This window comes from Clarias gariepinus, chromosome 4 (genome assembly GCF_024256425.1).
Source record: "Clarias gariepinus isolate MV-2021 ecotype Netherlands chromosome 4, CGAR_prim_01v2, whole genome shotgun sequence".
Lineage (NCBI taxonomy): Eukaryota > Metazoa > Chordata > Actinopteri > Siluriformes > Clariidae > Clarias > Clarias gariepinus.
Genome location: NC_071103.1, coordinates 38044058 through 38068837, shown reverse-complemented (window position 1 = coordinate 38068837; position 24780 = coordinate 38044058). Strand labels below are relative to the sequence as shown.

Here is a 24780-nt window from a genome sequence, read left to right as displayed (position 1 = left end):
CATGACCATAACTGAACGACGGCTCTGGAGACCCGTCAATACATAGAAAAGATGCCGTCGGTTTTACCGCGTAACGAGCAGCTAATTTAATATTAACTGTGGCTACAAAAATCGAGAGGTCTTTTATCTTTGTGTCGGTGTTGCGTTAAAAGGCCGGTGAGCAAAAAGGACAAACACAAACAAGTAGATAAAGCTTGTTTATCTAGTTGTTTAGTTGACTCCAGGCCCACCACCACCCTGAATACAGGATAAAGCGGTATAGACGACGATGAGTGAGTGAGTAAGTGATCCCCCGCTACACTAATGCACTTATCGTAGTTTTTCAATAATGCTTGGACACCAGCAAGGTAGAAAGTTTGATAAATTGTTGCACTGCCACTCTGATTCACATTTGAAACTCCGGCCTCCCAGGAACTCCTTTAACCGTCCGAATTTGTGGAAATGTCTTGAAGCAAGGACGGGACTGTGCAGGGGGATTAGGCGATGGTTTCTGGTAATGTGTAAGTGATGTTGGTGAATGAGTGTGTGTGTACAGTTCGCACAGACCGATGCGTCTCTCGTCATTCACTTCTTTGTGACCTTCTTTAAAAACGTTTTCACCATTCAAATGTTTTACCGTTTACTGTGCTTTTACACCTTCATTCACTAGACATTTGGTCAACATGAACACCCCTTGTATTTTATCTGTCCCTGGGATGCATCAGATATTTCCCACTGATGTTTGTTTCCTGTCTCATGTACGTGCAAACTTGACTTACCTTGTAAGTGGTAATTCAGGTTGTATTGACAATTATTTCACGTTCGCGGAAAAACCACCAACACGGCTTTGTAAGGCTCGTTAACAAGCTGTTCACCCTAATGCTGACCCTATCTAAGTGTTATGGACTGTATATTAACTTCTGAGTTCAAGAAGTTTCAAGAAGTGTTTTCAGTGTTTTTGTTTTTTTTTGTTATAGATTGTAGTCAGGGGAATTGAAAAAGCGCAGAGGTACAGTCCATTACCCTTTTTGTTAAAAAAAAAAGAAAAAAAAAAACTGTGCTAAATAACATCCACCTAGCCGTGGGTGAGGAGTGAGTGACCTCTAGTAACCTCGGGATTTAATTGCAGGAGGACCGGACTAGCCGTGCAGAACACATTCGGACGTTTATTCCGCCGGCCTTCACGGGTCCGCGCAGTAGAAAAGGTGTACGTGTGTAATGAGTGCATACGACCGGGAGACGGACGGAAACCTTGAAAGCGCGACAGCTGATTAAATCTGTATTTTGAAAAGCAAAAATGTGCACCTGCTTTCCCCGCGGTTCTCATTCACCTCGTGTGCGCCACCTTAAAGAGGAAGCTCAGGTTTAACCAGGTCTTAGTAGGTCAGTACAGTCAGTGTAGGTCTTAGTCTTAGTTCTGCACACTGACCATGAAGTTTATCACCTGGAATGCGAGTACAATGTGTGTAATCGCGGCCAAATTCCACAACCCTCGTTCCGTACAAGAACACGTTCCAGAGTTCAGCTTCAGAGACTCGTATAAGCATCGGGTTGGTATCTTTCAAAGTGACAGTGGATTTAAACTCAAACAGTCTTCTTGATCTGGAGCCATTAACCTTACGGCTAGTTTTTATTTTGGAAAATATATAACAACCCAAACCTGTGGTAATGTACTCATACACACCGCAATGCAGAATAAATAAATAAAGGTTGTGTTTTTTTGACTCATCCCCATAATGCACTGCTGGTTTTCTTCATAGCACGTGTGCAAGTGTGAGAGCTGTAACACACTCGCTATATCACACATTAAGTTAAAGTACATGAAGTTCGGTTTGCATGTTGCGGTGTTCAGAAAAGTTGAATTTATGTTGCAGGACGAGCTCAGCACGCGTTCTGGCTGCTGCAGTAGGGGGCGCTAGAGTGTAGTCGCAGGTGAAATTCTTAGCTTTTTCCACGGCTTTTTCCACGGCCACGGCGTGTATGGCAGAGGGGGTGTGGCCACGGCGTGTATGGCAGGGGGTGGGGGGGGTGGGGTGGGTCACACGGCGTGTATGGCGGGGGGTGGGGTGAGTTTTAACAGTTGACGCGTTCATTCGGTTCGTCATTATTATTCCTTATACATAAAATGTAAACACGTCATTAAACGTACGGGATCAATACGATCAATATCTTTCAAACTGTGAGCTCTGCTCTGATTAAAAGTATCCGGTGCCGTTTTACGTCTCTCACAGAATCTCTTACTGTTCGCTCGCTCGCTCGCTTCCATCTCGTCCTATTCAGCTCTGCGTGTGTCAGACGTGTTTCTTCCTGAAATATAATATCATAATTATAATAAGTTCTCGTCATGTGACACTTTTGCATGTTATAAAGTCATCTAGGTTCATGTTTAAAATCGTTTCCCTGTGATGATGACTTTGTCTTTCATTGTGAGATTTTGAGGTGTGTGTGTGTGTGTGTGTGTACACAGGGTCTGTGGTTCCCAGGCTGGATGTGTCCCCAGGAGCTGGGGGTCGTTAGTGTGTAATGTGAATCAGGTGGGGTGAATGAGGTGGAGTGTTAAAACTGCAGAGCTGTCAGTGTGAGACGCGTGCTCCAGCTCGGCCGCGGTTGCTGATTGCCACCGCTTTTCTCCGGGTTTCTTTCTTTATTTATTTAATTCCCGTGACACTGACGTGATGGGTTCATGGCCGTTCTCGCGAATTACTCGGTTAACGCTCAGCTCTCTGAAAACAAGTCAAATCCCACTCGGTTAGCTCGGGAGGATTCTCTCAGGCGGCGCGAGCGGTTCCAGTCGGCTACTCGGCCCTCGTAGAAAAACACTTCCTGTCATGTGTGACCGCTAATGAAATCTCCACTGCAGTTCGGTTCTGAGGACCCTTATTTTGGTATTTCTCTTCTCAGAGCTCCTTTAAACTGTGTGTGTGTGTGTGTGTTTGTGTGTGTGTGTGTGTGTGTATGTGTGTTAATGCTCCAGCTGAAATAAAACGCAGATACAGCACATTTGTTGGAGGAATTTAATGTTCTTTATTTCACTCCTCTTCCAAACGCATCATTTCAGTGTCTTATGTAAATGAGCTACTGCTAAGCCCCGCCTCCTCCAGACAACAGCAGAGCAACACGTACAGCACGGTAGTGGGGATCTTCTTATATGATGTCACATTAGGGGGAAATCAAATTGGCCTTTTTTGCTTTTAAAAAGCACAATTTTTTTTGTACACACACACACACACACACACACACACACACCGAAGATGCATCGGAATGACTAAAAAGTGAATTTTGAAAAATAGATGTCTTTTAAAGCTGGTGAGATGAAAGCTGATCATCAGTACCCTTCTTAATTTACGACACCACACACTTTTTTGAGATATCAGTGGCTTTGTGATTATTATTATTTTATTATTTTATATTAACATAAAAACGTCTTTGAGGGAATATCGTGATGCGACAGTTTTCTGTCATAACGGTGGCCATCAGAAACCTTTTTGTTTGATCTATTTGCCTTTGATGATGTGAACGACATCACCTGAACGTGGTAGCGGCGTGTCATCTATCAATAATTCAGAAATGTGTTTATCTTCAGGAAACTCACAGGCAGTGAACTCTGACCCACATCACGGCGAGTCCGCGTTCACTCGGACGTCCCTGTCGGGGTAAACGGAGGTCGCAGTGTTTGCAGTGAACACGTTGCACGTAGGTAAACAAGTCGCAGCTCTCCAAACCAGGAAGTAGATGTTAGTTTACCCGCAGGCAGAGAGAAAGAGAGAGAGAGAGAGAGAGAGATCACTGAAGTCATGGCATGTTTTATTATGAAATCACCATGATTCTGACTCGACAGCGGTTTAACAGCTGATTCACGCTGTGATGATTTGCATCTCTGTGTCATGTGGGAATAAATAAACACGTTTCATTTGCAGAAGAAAAACAGTACCAGTATCTTTCATACATCTAAAAAAGTTGTTCAGTTTGCTTTCTCAAGCATTATTATTATTATTATTATTATTATTATTATTTCATTCAATATTTGTTTCTCATAATGTTTCTCTGTAGCTTACAGTATGTATACGTTTATTTATTTATTTAGTTATTTTAAAATCATACAGTTAATATTAATGTCAAATGAACATAGCTTAGGAAAAAGTCTCGAAGTACACTAAACATAAAACAAACTTTGAAACAAGTCAGCTAAAGTAAAGATAAGAGTGTTTCTCCTGCGGGTCCGAGGGAAGACTGTAGTTTGGATGAAGAGCCCCTGTCTTCTTGGAATCACGTCATGTTCTCATCACTCGCAAGTTCAGCAAGTGTCATTAAATCAGACGAGTGTGAAGCCACACTCCGAGGGGCCGGACCTGCCCCAGTGGAGAAACCTAGCTGGTTTTAATGTTCTGGCTGATCATCACACACACACCTATTAACTTTACAGGCCTGACACTGATCATACAGTCTGATAATATACATCAGTGTTCACTGTCAGCCAGTTAAGTAGTAAAAGATGATGAAACGACACATAATTATTTCCAGTTTCTTTTATTATGGTGTACAGGTTAATACACGAGCTCCGGAGAAACATGATGAGAAACAAATATCGGTTAAAAAAAAAACTTTTTTTTCGAAAGATCTGTGAACATACAGCTCGCAGTCTTGCAATCTTTCGAGTGATTCGTGTTCACTCACGGTGTACAGTTCGTCGTGTGATTTTGGCTAGCGTCGTGATTAGGGCCCAAGCACTATAGGGTGCGCAGGATCCTCTTGTTTTTTTCCTGCGGATTATTTTTTTTCCACCCTTTTGGGCTTTTTGGGTCTTAACATGCTCAAAAACTAATGATAATTGGCAGACAGGTTGGAATCCGCCGGCATTAGGATGCCTAAGTGTCACGTGGCCCGGGGCCCTCAGGGGCCCTCACAAGAGATTTTACTGCATAGCTCATACACACTTTGACGTAGGCACAGGAAACTCGGTACACATTTAGAGCTCATTGAGCCGAACAACTTTCGCACTGCATGTCCTGGGATAAACTCAACAGGAGGCCGGTTATTTTGGGTCGTTTGCAAAAACACACTGATGGATTTTGATATACGCCTTCTAGGAAATTTATACGATCGTCACCAAACCGATGTGATCTAAAGACATCGAGGACGCCAAATTGCGAAGGGATCAGGCGTGATGATGTCTTAAACTAACGCTGGAAAATGATTAATAACTTTCTGTGTGGCATTATATTGAGTAACATCAGAGTGTGATGCTTTTTTTTCCCCAGCATCTGCGGAAAAACACACACACACACACACACACACACACACACACACACACACACCTCTCTGTAATAAAGTTTAAGCTAGCGCTCGGTCAAACCCGACAGACACAGTCGTCCTGATTACAGACTTCAGATTAAAGTCACTTTTATAACAACACAAGCCATCGACCTTCCCGAATCCTTCATCTGTCAGATTAACCGTCGCATGGTTCTCCCCAGTGTTTTCGGTTTCATTTTAATTTATTGCACACACACACACACACTTGTAATTCTTCCGCCGTGTCCCAGTCAGGGCGATTCCAAAATGGCTTCCTGTTTGTGCCAGTACTTTCTCCCTAAACAATAAATCAGAGTAAAACAAAAATCCAAAGCAAAGCTGAGGGTGCCAATACATTTTGTTTTACCGAGACTACTCACATGCGTCCTTATGCGATGAGGAAGTCCGACACTGTGTACTAGAGCACTACGCTGGCTACGTAGGCTGCGAATGAAGTGCACAGGGAGTCGTTTGGTTCTTGCCTTAATTAAAAGATTGTAGAAATTTGTAGGAGGGGAAAAAAAAAAGTTTTGCAGAAATCGGAAAACACCGCCGGCTGCAATTTTCAGCGTCGGAGAACAGATCTCAGATGTTTCCCGCGGCTCACGAGCTCCAGCGCGCGGAATGTCTTAAAGTCGGCCAAACTCCCCTCTTTATTTATCCGTCACTTGACCTTTTTAGCTGGGAATTATAACTAGAGAACCGCTGACCTTGTGCTTTTGAGTGCGCGCGCACACACACACACACACACACACACATGCTCCGGCGGCACTTGAGGTTTGGCTCGTAGCATTACCGCAGGAGTTTGCACAGGCCAGGGTTCACTGATAGCGCTGTAAAAATCCCAGACCGCACCACAGACGACTCGCTCGCTCAAACATAAACACTCTGACTGGGACTGGAGCCGCACCAGCATCACGGACGACACGCTCGACCTCTTTTTATTTCTGTTTTTTCCCTGTAATATTCCCCAATGTCACGTTACACGCGGGCACGTGTACACTTACGAAACACATCCGAGATATTTTTACAGATTCGGGATGTTCCTATATTTAACACACACACGAGCGTCTCGACGATCATCGCTATCCTGCCGTGATTTTTTTGGTGCCGAAACGTATCGTCACGCTTCTCCAGGACATTTCTATACTGTGTGATGTGACTTATGATCCGTACAGCAGGAAATAAACTCCTTAGTGTGTTGGTGTTTAAATAGCAGGGACGGGAATCCCCAGGGTCCCCTGAGTACCATATCGCGATACCAAGGTGCCGGTTCCATTCGTATTGCGATTCTGTAAGTATCACCGTCTTATAAATATCCCGATTTGATATTAAACTTTTATTTGTTTTTTATTTTGTTATCATTCTAAACAAACTGCACTGCTGTGTTGCCTGCACATGTCTGAATACATTTGAGTGTGGGATTATTGAGGAACTGCAACATTGTACCACTTTAAATGCGTATTAAAAATATAATAGTGTCAGTGTGAACCTGAATCGTTTTGTTTCTGTTTGTTTGTGCGCACATCACATAAAAACTACTAAGTGAATTTGAACGGGGTCTTGACGGGTGTATTTGGCCGAGTTTAACGTAACACACAGGCTTTGTTTCATCACAATCGGCCCACAGGAAGAGAAGATATGCTGCTTTGAAATTTGAATGAAAAACTCCCTTATATCATGAAAAAATCTAGATTTTTTTTTATACGCGCATTAAAAGTGTGTGATTACATTCCATTCGAACAAAGTCGCAGACACATCTTGTATCAGATGTACAATTTGATGATGTAGATTTAATAATGTCAAGTCACTCTCACCATCCTGAGAATAAAACCCCTGCTGTAATAGGAAACTAATCAACTTCATGACGAAGCGGGGTTACTGCTGCCCCCCAACACGCCCCCCCAAGCCCCCCTCCCCCCCCCTCTCAACAGCACGTCCCGAAGCCAACAACCTGTTACTGAATGAGTTCTGCATGTTTAACGTGTCTGACAGGTTCTCAGACCCGTGTTTCAGCTCAACAGCTGAGCAGCGTGTGTTTATATATTTTTACCTATAGTTTGTGTATATATTGTTAACACCTCGACGTGATCCGATTGGTTTTCTATAACTGTGTGTAATGATCCTCACTATGACTACTTCCTGTTACCCATCAGCCCCTGGGCTAAATCCCTGAACATTAGCTTTGATGTGCGCTTGTGGTCCCGAGCACATGTTGTTTGTTTGCGTTTGAGGACTTTCGCTAACGACCGTCAGGTTCCGACCCGGTGTTTAATAGTATTTCAGTTGAGGTGCCGGTGTCATTATCAGCCTCTGGGTCGGTTAGATCATTACCCCATTAGCTGGTCCAGGTGTAATTACCCTGGCTGTCTTTCGTTTGCCTGGAAACTTGTAGCTAATGTAATTGAACTCCAGAATTCGACTAGCTAGTTAGTCAGGAAGGAGTGTTAGTACGAATTGTTGAGAAAGAAAAGAATGATGCAACCTATTCTCGGAGAAAGAAAGCACCTCGACACCTCGACAGCTCTCGAGAAAACATTAGCAAGTTTTCAGCTCCGAGCTGTGAGCCGCGGTGGCTGCGTTCACTCTAAAAAAATATATATATTCCTTGCCAACTTTTTGACATTTCAACATCATTTAAAGCACCAGCAAGGAGCCGAGTTCAGCTGGTCGCTTGATTTAACGACGGCAATTTCCAAATTAACACGTAGTTGTTGGATTTTCTCTTGGATCAGGAAGGGCCTTCGTTTTTATAAAAAATAAATTAGTGTTCTTGTTCTTTCTTGGCACAAGTTTTATGCCGGATACCCTTCCTGACAAAACCCTCCCATTTTATCCGGGCACAGGATCGGGACTGCATCCAGGGGCTGGGGGGTTTTGGCATTAGGTGGGAATCGAGCTGAGCCACAAACGCCCACCTAGAAATCAAGGTGTAACGACTTAGCTAGCAACTCCAGGATGTCCAGTGACCGTTTTGTACTACGTAGTACTACGTAGGCGCTGTTGCATGATACAGCTTGTCTTATAAGCGGCTAAATTTATATCGTGTCGAATGAATTTCATGTCCTAGGGGGCGCTGCGGTAGCTGCCCTTAATGTATAGTAGCAAGACAAATTTTACGCTGATTTTAACTGTACATTTGTTTTGTTTATTAGCTGAACATATGGATAATCCGAATAAAATCCAGACCTGACTTTGTACAGTTTTACCATACTTGGACCTGTTCCAACTGTGATGGTCATGACGAGTGTGTCTTTTGTCATTTAGGCCTAAACTACAGCTGCTTGTCATCTGGTGGTTTAAAAAGACTTAAAAGTTATTTTACTTGCTGACATCTGAATATTTTTGGATCATTTTGTTTATTTATTTATTTAAAAAAGGGCACGGCAAGGCATGATATGAAAATGCCGCCGTTGCCTCGGGGAATTTCACGCCCTGCGAACAGCTAGCTAGCTTCAAGCATTTCAGCCACAGGAATGTCCTCCATTATTAATGCTTTCAAGTTAACACGTATGTGAACTACGGAAAAATATTCTGCAAAACAAATTGGTTTATTTATGTATCCAATAAATCCAATTAAAATCCAATTTTCCAATTTTAATTGGTTAAATAGTTTTCTAAACTGCAGTTTATTTTACACGAACGAATAGGAAACTCCGGTGCTATCGCGCGCGCTCCAGCGAGCAGTTGGTGAAATTAACTTCAAAACAACAGGCAACATTTAATTTGTAGAATTTTTTGAACAGTGTTAAACTTTTTTTTTTAATAACATTAATTTTTTTCCTTTTCTTTTTTAATCTTGGCAGCTTTTGAATCTTGTTCAAAAAAAGTTAGCTGAAGTTAGTCGAGGACTTTGTCACTCTCTGCCGATCCAAACCCCGCCTCCTCTACATCAGATATCAGAAACTGAGACGTCAGTCAGTGTTCACGCTTCATTATCAGATAATATTAGATAGAGACTGCATCAGCTCACCTGCTTACGTTAGGACGAGGGTTACATATGGTTTCATAAACCTAATATCTGTCTGTGTCCCTGTCTGTCTGTCTGTTTGTCTGTCCGTGTCTGTTTATCTGATCATGTCCGTTTATCTGCTCGTGTCTCTATCTTTCTATCTGTCTTTCTGTCTGTCTATTGCATAGACAACATGGTAGTAATGTGTGTGTGTGTGTGAGGATGGAAGTGTCCAGATAAAAAAAAAAAAATTATAATAATAAATAAAGGGACATTTTTACGCACAAACCGGTTGAGTGTAGGAGACGCGGTGAGAATCCCTCCATACAGGAAGCGCTGGTTCTTTTCTCCAAATGCAAGAAACCTGTTTGTTTTCCTCCACAACACATTAGTTCAGGCACATTGTCAGAGTGGGTGCCAATACTTCTGGAAGGCACTGTGATTGTGGCATCATGTCCGGGAGGCCGAAACTGAAAAAGGGAAATGTGTGTTAATGACTTTATCAGGTTTAACCGGAATATAAATGTATTTGTTTTAATAAGTTAAGGGTTTATTAATAAAACGAGGAGTAATTATTATAGAACCGAAGAGCAGAGGATTGTGGGATACGTGTCAAGAGTGAGCCGTGTGTGTGTGTACACGTGTACATGCAGTTGTTTTTGTCCAGGTGAGCATGTGTGTGTGCTTACTTATGTGCATGCCTGAGTGTGTGTGTGTGTGTGTGTGTGTGTGTGTGTGTGTGTGGGGTGTTATTTTTCTCTCCTCCTGCCAGCGAGTCAGCACCGACTCAGATAAGTGGTGCAGGAAGAGCCGGGGCTGAATGACTCATCCCCCAACGCTCCTCTGTCCTGATTGGTTAAAAACTTCCTAACCACTGTAGAGAGGAGGAGCAAACAACGAGAGAGAGAGAGAAGGAGTGAGGAAGGCACAAACAAATCGAGGGAAAGAGAGGGAGAGAAAGGTGCAGGCTTGTCTCTCTTGTCTCTGGGAAAAGGACAAAAAAACTGGAGAAAGAGAGACACATGACGTGGACACCGAAGAGACTGAGAGAAACAGAGAGAAAAAAAGAGAGTGAGACAAAAAAAGAAAGACAAATACATGGAAAGAAGGAAAGAGACATGCAAAGAGAGACGACCATGCACAGAAAGGCATGAAAAGAGAGAAACACAGCAGAAAAGTTTGACATGCCGGAGAGAGAGAGAGAGAGAGAGAGAGAGAGAGAGACACACACACACACACACACAGTAAGACAGAAGGAGAGGCACAAACACCTGGGGGAAAGAAAGACTGCCATTTGAGGAAAGACATGCACAAAGGGAAAGAGACAGGAAGGCAGAGACACGTTAAAAGACAAACCCATGGTCTGAAAGAGAGACAGGAAGAGACGTCTACAGAGATAGATGGACAGATTGGGAAGGTGACGCATGCGCAGAGAGGAAATAAAAGAACGAGACAAAGAAAGACAGACATGTCTCTCTTCTGACCAGAAAAGAGAGAGACACAGCCAGATGGAGAGAGTGAGAGACAGAGAGAGAGAGTCACATGGTGAGAGAGAGAGATGCACATGACGATATAGACATGTGGGGAAAAAACACATGAAGAGAGAGACACATGAGAGACAGGAGAAGGCACACAAAGAAGGATAGACATGGGAGGAGAGAGAGACAGAATGAAAGAGACACACATAAAAAAAGACAAACTCATGATGAGAGACACAGGGTAGAGAGACAGGATGAGAGAGACACAAAGAAAGACAAACATGATGATGAGAAAGAGACAGGATGAGACACCCACAAAGAAGGACAGGTACATGTGAAAGTTAGTCACACAGAAAGTGAAGACACTTGAGGAGAGAGAGACACACAAAGATGGACAGAGCTTAAAATTCTGTGTAATATTTTGAGTTTGGCGTTTGTTTTGATTTTTTGATTTAAATTAAATCTTGTCGTGTCGTTAATATTGAATCTGGAGTTAGAGGAGGAACGAGGTGGAGGGGAGGACACACACACACACACACACACACACACACACACACACACACACACACACACACACACACACACACACACTCCAGAGCCGTTGTTATTGTCATTAGTAAGGCTGTCCCCATGCCTGCCTAAAGTTTTGTAATGTCTCCCATGTTCTTTTCCCTCTCTGCAGAATGTCATCAGAGGATAAGAGTGAGAATCCCTCTGAGCAAGGACCTTCTCCTCCGCAGAGCAGTGCCGGGGCCACGCCCTCAGGGAGCCCCGCCCCCGCGGACAGGCGCATCAGAGGTCGGCCCCGCAGGGACTCTACAAACTCCGCCCCCACACCCAGGCCTACACGCAAGTACGTACGCTGGGGCGCTTTTACTTTTACACTCAGCAGGCTTAATGTAACCTGAGCGAGTGATGGTGACGATGATGATGATGACGATGAAGAAAGCTCTGTTATGAGAGAATGTTCCTGTCTTTATGACACGCTGTGAATCCTGTCTTCTGATTGGTTAAGGTCTTACACATGGCTCATAGTGAGGGGCGGGGCTAAAAAGAGACTAAAACAAAGGGACGCTGCGCACGAACAAACACTACGTACATGTGGAGTCGTTTCCAAACGTGCACACGAGCAAAACGACAGACTTTATTTATTCAGTTTTATTTCTTTCTCTGTTTTTCTCTGTATCTATTTATCAGGCTCTCTCCGTCTCTCTGTATCTCTCCCTATCTCACCTCTTTGTCCCTTTCTCTGTCCCTCTTTGTGTCTCTCACAGCATGTCTCTATTTTTCTGTCTTTGTCTCTTTCTGCATGTCTATTCTTCTTTCTGTCTCTCTTTGTGTCTCTTTTTTTGTCCATCTCTGTCTCTGCGCTTGTCTGTCTCTCTCTCCATCTCTGTTTTTCTCTCCCTGTCTTTGTGTCCATCTCTGCATGTCTCTCTCTCTCTCTCTCTCTTTCTCTCTCTGTGTCTCTCCCTGTCTCGGTCTCTCTCTCTCTGTCTTTCTCTCTCTGCTTTTTTTGTCTCTTTTTTGTGTCTTTCTCTCTCTCCCCCTCTCTCCCTGTCTCTTTGTCTCTCTTTGTCCATCTCTCTCTCTTTCTGTGTGTCTGTGTCTCTCTGCATCTCTCTCTCCTATCTCTCTTTTGTCTCTTTCTCTCGCTATCTCTCTTTGTCTCTCTCTGCATGTCTCCTTTTCTTTCTCTCATTGTGTCTCTTTCTTTGTCCCTCACTCTCTGTGCTTGTCTCTCCTTCTCTCTCTCTCTTTCTCTCTCTCCCTCTCTCTTTTTTGACTTTGTGAAGCACTTTGTTTTTTTTTTAAATGTGCTATATAAATAAATTAAATGAACTAAACCCACTCTTTCTCTCTTTTTCTCTCTCTCCCTGTAACAAGTCTATCACAGCCGGGTGTAGGTTGTGTACGCGTCTCTCTCCCTCCCTCACTGGTACCACGGAGCCCTTTTCTCACGGAGCCCTCCTGTTGTAGGGTCTGATCACAGAACTGGCACTTTATGTTGTTTTCTTTTGTGTGCCTGTGTGTGTGTGTGTGTGCTTGTTTGTGTGTGTGTGTGTGTGTGTGTGCTTGTTTGTGTGCCTGTGTGTTTGTGTGCCTGTGTGTGTGTGTGCTTGTTTGTGTGTGTGTGTGTGTGTGTGTGTGTGTGTGTGCTTGTTTGTGTGTGTGTGTGTGTGTGTGTGCTTGTTTGTGTGTGTGTGTGTGTGTGTGTGTGTGTGTGTAGGTCAGGTTTGCTTTCCTGCCTCCTCCCAGTTTCTCATTATAGCACTGGGTTTGTGAGAGGAGAGGCAGATGTGTGTGTCAGGTGTGATGGATAACCTCAGATAACTTTCCATGGAGACTGTGTGCACGCGTACACCTGTGTGCCTTTCCCTCCTGCGCGTGTGTGTGTGTGTGTGTGTGTGCGTGCGTGTGTGTGTTTTCCAGAAGAGAAATGCGCTCTGGAGGGGACAGTCGAGTGTGCTGAGGTGCATTAGCATGGAAGAAGTGCTTCCTGAGATGCCACTCTGAAATTGGAGGAGGATGGGAAATATATAAATATATGAAAAGAACATTATATATATATATATATATATATATATATATATCGCACTGCTCTGCACACAGCTTAAAGGCATTTGGAGAGGAGGAAATGTATATTTTGGAATAAAGACTGCAGTTGTAGATGGGGCACAAAAAAAAGCAAACTGGAAGTTTATACTAAAATCACGCAAAAGCCCATTGTCAAAAAACAAAATCTAACAAATAAAAGAGTTTAGTTCTGTTCAGAAGCCGGGGTTTACGGATGTTTTCTAGCACCGTGCGCATGGTTCATACAGAAAGTGGAGATGTGTTGCGCAAAAGCACTTTTTTACATTTTTACAGACGCCCCACAATAATTATTTATAAATCGTAACTTGTATGTTATTTGTCCACTAGGGGCGCTACACTGCAAAGTCGCGCATTATTTCAGGACTTATGATGGACAACGAAAAGTACAAAAAATTAATAAAGAAAATCTTACTTTTAGTTGTTACGTGTTGAATTTTTGTAAAAAAAATATAAATAAAATATAATAAAATAAAATCCTTTTTGAGTTTAGATTTTTTTTTATATTATAAAGGTAATTATGATTATTTAATGATATACGCACTACAGTATCTATATACTGTACATTGAATATGCTGATCCCTCCGATAACCTGATTGTCTACAGATCAACTACAAAAAAACGTTGGAACAAAAAATCTTATTTGTCATGTGCAGTTTTCTTTTTTTATTGCACAATATTTATTTCTTAGCTGAGATAGCTCTGTGATTAAAACATACCTTAAAAAAAAAAAAAAAGGGTTTCCGAAAATACATTTTACACTGAAAAGGATCTGAAAAATTCTGTAAATAAAAACAATTTTTTTTAACTTAAGTTTTATTCAGTTGGAACTTATTATTGATATTGTAGTAAAGCATGTTTAGGTGTTAAACAAAAATTATACATATTTTTACATTGTGTTTTGCAAATCGGAAAAAAAATCTGTAAAAATTACAATTTGTATATATTTTTTAATTCATCATAATTTTATTATAAAAATATAACAAAAAAACCTTTACACTATAAGCATATATTAATAAGTTTTAGGGATTTCCAACAGCATTAATGTCATGTGTTGGGTCCTTACAGAATAAAACAAAAAAACAAAAAAAATTTTGCCGCTTAAATCTCAAAATCTCACAGAATCAATTATTTAGAACCAGAAAGCCGTTTCTTGTTTCTCTGCTTTATTATTTCATTCATTTATTTGTTTATTTATTTGTTTATAAGTAAGTTCCAGAACGTTCTGAGGTCGTAAGTAAAGAAAGTGTTTGTTTTTCAGCTCGGGCTGCGGGTGAGAGACGCGTTTCCTGCAGGATTGTAGAGATTAGGCGCGCCGTCTGAATCAGGGCCGTCTGACCGAGATCAGGTGGCGGTCGGCGTATAACCAGCGCTGATGTAGGGCAGATTAGAGCGGCACCTGATACGCGGGTCTGGATCGGACGGGGCTGCGCGCGGCGAGGTGTTTACAGAGGGAGAGAGCGCCGCCCTGGCTGGACTCTACAAGGGTTGTGTTTAATCCTGTGATTTCAGGATTTGGATTAGTCCTGGACTTGCTGCTGATCTGTGTAGTGTGTAGTGTGTAGGGTTAAAACGCTGTGTTGTGCTGATGTGGGAAAACAAGCAGTGATGAGGTTTAGGTGATGAGGTGGAGTTGCTGTTACAGCCTGGACATGGAGTGATTTATTTCTCTTACACTGCTTTCTCTTAATCTAGTGTGTGTGTGTGTGTGTGTGTGTTTGTTGAATGTGTGTTACGGTGTTTTCTGGGTTCGGAGAACAGGAGTAGTTCCAGATCAGGTCTGGCTCCGCCTCTTGGCCTTGAGGTTTCGCAGCATGGGATATCTTTAAAAAGTATATATGATTACATTAATAAATAAGTAAATAAAATGTAGCATGGAAGGTGTAAACTCTGGCTTTATATGTGAAGGAAGTTACGTTAACCTCTATTGTTTTACATTATTATCGCTAATGACAAGCCGCGTTGTTTCCCTCTCACGGTCGCTTTATGTTCTCAGTAATAAAAAATGATACAGTATAATATTTTATAAGGAGATTTAACCGAGTTTGTTAATATTTGTTACAAAATCAGTGCATGTCATTGTTATTAATAGTTTTAGCGTTAAAACGAAACTTTATATAAAAATGTATATATTGCCAGGAAAAAAAGTCATAAAAACACTCCAGAGGATATTCGCAGAAACCCACGGACTTTCACTGGAACCGCAAACAATTATTAGTCAGGTTTTACGGAAAAATCCACCAACGACTGAGGCTGCAAACTCTGAAGTCACAGAGATCGACTGTAATGTTTTTGCGATTCGCGGAGCTCCAGGAACGTAACCCCACCAATTTAAGGGGTTACAGAAATGAATTTTTTTTTTTCCCCCTGGTTGTTGAATCTGAAATCCGCCACCCGGTCACGCCGTGCATCAGAACGAAAAAAAATCTCAGGAGTGGGTGTGTTTACTTTCGTTTTTTCTTGGCAGCTGGCCAGACGTGAGGCTCAACACAAGTGAGATGTTCCACTTCCTATAGCCTTCAGTACAGCGATATCGAAAGCCATAAACTATGAGAGTGACAGATCAGGAGCGCATTTTACTGCAGACGCAGCACTTTTTATTTTACTCTTTATTATTTTATACACCGAGTGGAACGTTTTGTGGTTCGGCGCTGGAGATTATTCTAAATGTCGCAGGTGTTAGACGGTGACAAAGGGTCTTTTTTTATAAAAAAAATTTTTTTTTTTAAGGTTTGGCCGTGACTTTTACTTGTCATTTATTTGATTTTCATTCTTGAAGTCGCTTTAAAAAGAAAATAATCTCTGAATAATAAACATAATTTTTTTGTTGTTGCTTTAACAGGCTTCATGATCAACTTGAGGACTGAACAGAACTATTTAATAAAACGTCACTCACTAGAGATGTGAATCAGGGTGAGATTGGGCATCTGATCTGATCTGATTTTGATTTGATTCGATTCAGTAGCACTGATGTTTAATGCCTGATCTCAGGCAGCTACATTTCTACGTTTACATTTCAGGGTTTATGGATGGAGAGAAAGATGGATACTTTTTGATCCTGCAGGAAATTTCAAATATCAGGTAGCAAGGATAGTAACATACAATACGTTCCCAAGTTACGAACGATTGAGTTACTAATTTCCGCAGACACGAATGGACCGCGATACGAACAAGTCACAGTAGGAGGTCACATGTTGTACAAAAAATAGACACTGCAGGTCACCAGATACTAATATTTACAATTATATACAATATTTTCTGTGTGAGTGTGTGTGTGTGTGTGTGTGTGTGTGAGAAATGAGTCACCGGTTTCAGTGAATCAGTCCGGGACCACGATGATGGGAAATGTCTGTCCTGTAAAGCTGTCCTGATAGTAAACAATCCTCAACGAGACAGGGTTCACAGTCTAATGCAGTAGAAAACGGCTCCGAGACAAAATGGCGTTTGGGATTCCCCCTTGCGATTTAGAGGCACAGAGACAACGGTGTTATATTGCATTGTGTGAGATTTATTTTCTCGGGTAACTCACTTTGTCTGACTTAAGAACAAATTCAAGTTACAAACGTGCTCCTGGAACAGAACTTGTTCGTAAGTCGGGGACTAATGAATCGCCAATTGTGTGGTCGAATCAAGTGTAGTTAAAAAAATAACATTTAAATTGGAAAACCGGGGAGACAACAATAAGGTATTAAAGTGTTGTAAAAATTGATAGAAGTAACCACTGAAATGTTGCATTACATTGAGGCTTTCTTCGAGACCTTTTAAACAATCGACAGCACAAGTTTCACAACATTTCAGTGATTATTACATCAGAGGGTGCGGACGAACCCGGCGCTGTAGCCTGGTGTCATTCTCACTGTGGTTCCTCAGTTGCTTCCTACCTTCATATATCATTTCCTGGAAGTAAAATGCAGTGGGTGTATAAAGTGCGTGTGTGTGTGTGTGTGTGTATGTGTGTGTGCGCGTGTGTGTGTGTGCACATTTCATAGGCTGCCCAGGGCTCTGATGTGCATCTCTTTCTCGCTCCAGAGCCGTCACCTGTGGTTTGTTATTCAGGCCTCTTTACTCGCTCTAGGAGAGCTGTTTACTGTAACACACACACACACACACACACACACACACACATCAGGATACGGTGTGATAACACAGCAGGGATGCTTAATCTGATCTTTCAAGCCAAAGGGCCTTTTTTTTTTTCTTCCGGCATGTTTTTATTTATTTATTTATTTATTATTTTTCTTTTTAAGACTGATAAGTTTCTTTAGCAGAAACGTGTTTTGTCTGAAACCCGACTAGACGATGTGTGTTTTACTCCGGGATGAAATTTATACACTTAGGTTTTATAAGTGTGAGAAAAAACTCATGTTCTTGGTGACCTGTTGCACAATCAATGCTTTGTATTGATGCAGTGTGTGCGCGCGTGTGTGTGTGTCTGTGCTCGCGTGCTCACGCTGCTGCTGCTCGGTATTTAACGTAATTTAGAGTTTGTATGTAGGCGAAACATTTAAATATCCTTAGTATTCCTTTTATATACAGTAGATAAAATAAAAAATGAGTAATTTCTGGTGTATTAGTCGTATCCATCTGATAACGTGAGATGTTCATGTGACTCAGGAGACGTCAGGACCGAGGAGTTACACGGCAGTTTCTTTCTTTGTTACATGCACCTGTTGTATGAAATAACGTGTAGTGTTTAGGGGGGAAAAAAAAAATCAAATCTGACGAGGTCCCGGGGCGCAGGCGATCACATCCGTATAACCGCATGGGTGTGAGTTTCATTCCTCATTTTCTAAAAGATATTAATATCGTAGTACTAATAGTACTAATACAAAAAAAGCTGTGTATCAGAGCTAGACTTGACTGTCACTGACGTTATGATTTATCAGATTCTTGTTTAGATTTTTCTGAGTAATAACAACTACTAAAAGTATCTAATAAACACCTAATTGTTGTGTAAATTGTGCAGTGTAATGACTTTACCTCCTTCCCATGTTGTACTACACACTCCAGTCCAGTAGGTGGTGGTAATTCGGTAAATCGTGCATAAGTTTAAAAGAAGAAGAGTTGCAGCAAGTGGAAATATACATACATACATACATACATACATACAGTGCATCTAGATAAATTAGAATACAATGAAAGTTAGATGAGAGTTTAATTTAAAAACAGAAACTTAAGAAAAAAAAGTATATATATGTCTTTATTCAACATTGTGCATAAAAGGTGAAATGTTTCAAGTTTTTCTTTTGTTTCAATCTTCAAAGATTACAGTTTACAGCTCATGAAAATCAAAAGTCGCGTATCTCAACATACTGTATTAGAATATTTCCTAAGATCGATAAAAAAAAAAAATGAATTTACAATATAGAAATACTGAAAAAAGTATGTTCATTTTTGCACTTGGTGCCAGTTCAGTGCAGCATGGCGTGGAGGCGATCACTCCGTATCACTGCTGGGGCGTTACTGAAGACCAGGTTGCTTTGATAGCAGCCTTCAGCTCGTCTGTCTTGTTGACTCGGGTGTTTGGTCCTGTTGAGAATACACCGCAGATTCACTATGAGGTCCGGGTCGGGTGAGGGGGCACTGTGGCAGTGTGTGTCCAGCCAGTGTCCATGATCCCATCCGTCCATGTCCATCCCGTAACACCATCTCCACCATGTTTAACAAGTAACGTGTTATGTATTCAAGTATCGTGATTACTTCCTTTCCTTCTTCGTGTTCAGCCGTACTCATCACTGTGATACAGGGTTTCTTGTCTAATCTGGATTTCCATTCTAGAGCGTTCCCAGTGGTGTGTTTTTCCGTGAGGCCTCTGTATTCACATTCAAGTAGGCGTCTCTCGACTATAAACTAGATAGTTAGATATTAAAAGGGTTTTTCATTAATCAAGTAAATAATTCTGTGATCAATTATTTTACATTATTTAGTTGTTTACGTTGGTCTTCCAGGACTCTTTATGTTGCTGAGCTCTACAGTACATGCCCTTTTTTTTAATTTATGTATAATTTTTTTATTAGGGCACTCGTAAAGTCTTTACCCTCTCCCATAGGACTGTTTTGTGTTTTTTTTCATCAATTGATTTTGTTTACAAAATCAACACCAGACCTTTTGTTCATGAAATAATAAAGGAAAAGGAAACAGCTTGTCCGTTAAACAGCTTACCCTCTTAGTTGTCCAATTATTTCTAAGACTGTGAGAATGGCTGCAGGTCCTTCACTTAAACGTTTCAGCTAAACCCCGTGCATTAAAGCTGAAAGTGTTGATTGTTTGGGTTTAGATCCTTCATGATGGTGAATACGGGTAAAAAAAACCCGCGGCGCCTCACTGTCCAAATACTTATGGCCCTGACTGTGTGTGTGTGAGAAACACTTTGCTGTGTCCCTCAGTGTGTGTGTTTTAACGTTGTGTCGAATCTCTGCTGAGAAATCAAGCATGATTGATCAGACTGTCTGTGTGTGTGTGTGTGTGTGTGTGTGTGTGTGTGTGTGTGTGTGGTCTAAAGCCCAGTATTTAATGCGCTGATATGTTGAAGAGAGAAATGAAAAGCGTAGAGTGATGATGAGAGGAGCTTCTTCACAGAGCCGCTCAGACTCTCAGGTCTCCAACAAACACTGGACTAAAGCGAATCTCTCCAGTACATCGTCCATGAGCAAGAACACTTTACCTTTACTTACATACGGCAGATCAATAATACAGGATAATGAGTATTTATTTTAATTACAGAAGCACGTTGTGGACAAACACTTTGATTAATTAAATAAGAAATAATAGAACTCTGTTTGATTTCCTTTAGATGGAGGTGATGAAGTGTTTATTTCTCTTTTACCACCGCATTCTGTCCATCCGTACACTCACTGTTAGATAGGACACGGGTTAGTTCACTTCTGTTAGAGCAGCTACAAACACTCCTCTACTCACCCACCTCTCTCACTCTTTCTCTCTCTCTCTCACGGTCTCTCTCGATCTCACCCCCTCTTTCTCACCCACTATCTCTCACTCTTTTTCATCCACTCTCTCTCTCTCTCTCTCTCTCTCTCTCTCACCCTCTCACTCTCTCACCTCTCACCCACTATCTCTCACTCTTTTTCATCCTCTCTCTCTCTCACCCACTTTCTCCCACTCTCACTCTCTTACCCACTCTCTCTTACTCTCTCTCTCTCTCTCACCTCTCACCCACTATCTCTCACTCTTTTTCATCCACTCTCTCACCCACCCACCCTCTCTCTCACCTCTCACCCACTCTCTTTCATACCCACTTTCTCTCTCACCCACTCATATTGTACCCCCCCCCCCCCCCGATGTCAGTGAGACAACAGAATAAAATGAAACTCCTCTGTCTACTGCACTCAGCACTGTTACTGGAGACTCCTTCTGTACGTGTTAACGGTCCTGTAAATGAGCTGTTACTATGGAAGCAATACAGGAACGAACAGGTTAATATAACCCTGATGAACTAATAAAAACAAAACAAAAAAAAGTCGTTATTAAGGAGAGCGAGAGAGAGAGAGAGAGAGCGCATACACGGTCAATATCTCTAAGCCCAACTGTTTAGAATTTAACGTCACTACTGATTATACAGTTACTGTTTTGGTTGTTGTTGTTTACCTACTGTATGTTTTTCTTTCACGTTTAATATGTTTATAATGTTTATATATGTTTATAAACACAGATAAATGTTACATATAATATAATCCATCTTTTATAATTGCTTTTTAACAGTGTGATAAATTTTTTACATTTATGCTAATAAAGCTCTACTGAACTAAACTTATAAAGAGGGGGACTGAGGACAGAGGGACAGACGGGGGGAGACAGAGGGACAGATGGGGTAGACAGGGGGACAGGTGGGGACAGAGGGACAGGTGGGGACAGAAGGACAGGCGGGGACAGAGGGACAGAAGGACAAGCGTGGACAGACTAGGAGACAGAAGGACAGGCAGGGACAGACTGGGAGAGAGAGGGAAGAAGGACAGGCGGGGACAGAGGGGACAAAAGGACAGGCGGGGACAGAGGGGACAAAAGGACAGGCGGGGACAGAGGGGACAAAAGGACAGGCGGGGACAGAGGGACGCGGGGACAGAGGGACAGACAGGGAGGACAAACAGGGAGGCAGGGACAGACAGGGAGGCAGGGACAGACCGGGAAATGGGAACAGAGATGGCCAGAGAGACGAGCAATAATGAGAGACAAAAAACTTGCACGAGAGACAGATTCAGAAGCTGACGATGATGATACTGAGCACTGTGCAGCTGAGTGTGTTGCGAGGCTTTATCGTGTGTGTGTGTGTGAGAGAGGGAGAGTCACTGTGGTGATGAAACAGTTAAAGTGCATGATGGGAGATGGCCGGCTTGTTGTGAAGGGGGTGTGTCCCGTCTCAGCCACTCGCTCCAGCCCGGGTTTTACGCTCCTCCCTTCCTGCTGGAACTACTTGCGCTGTGAGCTCGCTTGCTCTCTCTTTCGTTCTCTCACTCCAACCCCCCCCCCACCCCCCCCCCCCCACACACACACACACACACACACACACACTCTCGTTCTCTCACCGCCCCCCCATACACATACACACGCGCTGTCTCTCACTCTCTCTCTCTTTCCCCATACACACACACACACACACACACACACACACACACACTCTCCCTCTCTCTTTCCCCCTCTAGAACTCTCTGCTTCTCGCCAACTCTCTCACTGCGCTACGATCACAGAGCAAAGTCGTTACGGGAAAAGGCAAGAGGAGCTCGTGCTTTTTTGGACGCCTCCTGTCCTTTTGTTTGTGATCTTATTGAAACCGTCTTTCCACAAACATCAGACTCGCGTTGACTAGCGCAAAACTGGAAAGTCCGAACCCACGGCCGTTTTCATTATTTAGTTTTTTTTTTTTCCCCTTTGTCTTACATTTGACACTTCTCTAACTCGTCCCTCACCAGCGCCTGGTCTCTCGTCCCTCTCGGGGCCCGTCCATCCCCGGGGACGTGATCAATTGTTTGTTTCCCCTCTCCCTCAGGGTTACTCATTACCCCAAATTCCATGGCGTTGTTCCCCGGCCTGCCTACTGACACTCAGCGCTACACGTAAAAGCCATTTAGGACATGCGAGGCAGGAATGTAGAGCGCCACTCGGGGCCCGGGAGGATGTTTTATTTACAGCGTATGTGCTGTGAGCATGGCTGGGGCCTCTCTCTCTCTCTCTCTCTCTCTCTCTCTCTCTCTCTCTCTCTCTCCCTCGCTCGCTTGTCTCTGGGCCTCTCGTGGGACGGAGAGTTATTTGTTTCTCTGCATGCTTTGGTTTGTCCCACTAATCCTCACACGCTTTGGCGTACTGGGGGGTAAAACCAGTTCTGTTTTTATTCTGCTCTTTCACTAATCAGCGGCAGGCGTGCGGCGATAAACAGCCTAGCGATCGTTCTAATGGACGCTTCAGGATACACACACTAGCTGTGCTCTTTTCGGAGAGCGCTAATGCAGCGATTTTACACTTAAGAAAACAATTTCAAGTTTAAAAGCCTCTTAAAACAACATCGACGGCTTCTTTTGTTTTATACAACAGCGCAGGTTTATATTAACGCTGTCGTTCAAATATAGTCGCATTTCCATAACGACGGCTCACCTGCCGGCGCGGATAATAAACATCCTAAGCTTTTTCTTCTGCAAAGTTTCGCTCAAGGAGGGGTTCATTATTAGCGCCACCAAATCTGTGTACTTGAGAATGCGCTGTTACTATGGAAACACAAACGAAATCGAGCGATCGCGTTAATATAAACTTGGGCCAGTCTCAGAAAATTGAAACGCGTCCTCTGATGTTCTTTTTAACGATGTTTGGTGTAAGAAGGTGTATCTTGGATGTTTCTTATTAGCACGGCCAAACGTACAGGTATTTGTGAATGAGCCGTTACTATGGAAACGCAAATGGTTTCAAACAATCGAGTTAATATAAACCTGCGCCAAGTCTCAGAAAAAATTTAAACGCATCCTCAGCTATTTTTTCTTTGGTGACGTTTATTGTTAGGGACACCCGTGAACGAGCCGCTACTATGGAAATTCTAAATAACTTTATATAAACCAGTCACAGAAAATTGGAACGCGTCCCCAGCTGTTTTATTTTTATTTTTTGACAGAAGGAGTCTCCAGTGTCAGTGGATAGATAAGTTATTATTAAAAAAAGACTGACGCATCGATCCACTGACACTGGAGACTCTTTACACCAAACTTCTTAAAGTTTAAATCTTTTCGAAGGCGCAGGTTTATATTAACTCGATCGTTCGTTTTTGCGTTTTCATAGTAACGCCTCATTCACAAATACCTGTACGCTTGGCGGTGCTAATAAGAAACATGCGGCTATACTGCTTATAAATTAAGAGTTGTGTGTATGTTGACATCCATAACTCGGCGTGTCTCTCCGTATTTTCGCCAACGAACCCACTCGAACCCACTCCACTGTGTTATTAAGGTCGCGCCCCAAACCCGGAGGCGAATCGTCTAGCCGGGAGCCGTTGGCGTCTCTCGTGAAAATGTACGGAGGATCGGCGGCGAGAAGCAGAGCCGACCCGGATTAAACCTGTTCCAGGCTCGTTTCAACGCTCTGCATTTTCAATGATGTAGGTCATCGATCAGAGCGCCGGGCGCCAAGCGTGCAGGCAGCACCCGCACCGTCCGTCTCCATGCAGAAACCTTACACCGGACATCTGATACCTCATACCCAGCATGCACCGCGCGCGCACAGGGACCGGCCGGCCGAGGAGCGGCGCTTAGGAGAGTGTCTGGTGGAAAAATAAAGGATAATAAATACTGCTATGTTCGTATATAAAAGTATCTGAGCGGCGTGTTTGGAGCTTTAGTGTAGAGAGGTTCAACAGATTTGTTTTAACACTCAGCAATTATAAAATGACGATTTCTTAGAGCTGAGAGTTTCTTCCGTCATCATCAATGTTGTCGTTCTCGGCTCCGTTCATCACCTAGCTTAAGTGTGTGTCCTGTTAGGTCACTCACATAGTGTGTGTTTTGATGTTTCTGTGACATCATGAGAGGTTGTTTTCGTGTGCAGCTGCCCGCAGTACAGTAGTGATGTGTGTTTAGAGCTGGTGGGCGGAACATACAGTACAAAGCTTTTGTGTAAATGTTTTCTTTATCCAACTTTAGATCGCTTTAATCTTTCTACCGCGTTAAACGGAGGTACCGTTTATTTGTACCAAGATTTTGTAAAGACGTAGCACCGTGCGCCCCAAGAATGTTATCAAGGACGGTAGCAAGGAAGAAAAGGGAGCCGCTTTCAGATTGGTTTTTAAAGCAGTCGGTTCCAAAAGGAATCATGAAATGAAGTTAAATAAAATTGAATATCAATTTAATTAAATTTTACTTCATTTACATGAATTGCTTCCTTATTGTTTGGATTGTTTTAATATGCAAATAAATATGCTAATAGTGTTGGAAATTGGTAATATTGGTAATATTTTTGAGTAGCTGGAACGGATTGCCTGTATTTACATGATTT

The 24780-nt window shown here is 42.6% G+C and overlaps 1 protein-coding gene across 6 annotated transcripts in view; it reads left to right on the top strand.

Annotated features, from left to right (window-relative positions):
* kmt2ca (lysine (K)-specific methyltransferase 2Ca) overlaps positions 1 to 24780 on the top strand; it is a 156043-nt gene that overhangs the window by 4642 nt on the left and 126621 nt on the right. For all 6 annotated transcript variants that reach the window (XM_053494647.1, XM_053494646.1, XM_053494649.1 and 3 more), the window contains exon 2: positions 11384 to 11554. In XM_053494647.1, the coding sequence (XP_053350622.1) occupies positions 11385 to 11554 (170 nt within the window). In that variant the 5' untranslated portion in view covers position 11384. The remainder of the gene's footprint in view (positions 1 to 11383; positions 11555 to 24780) is intronic.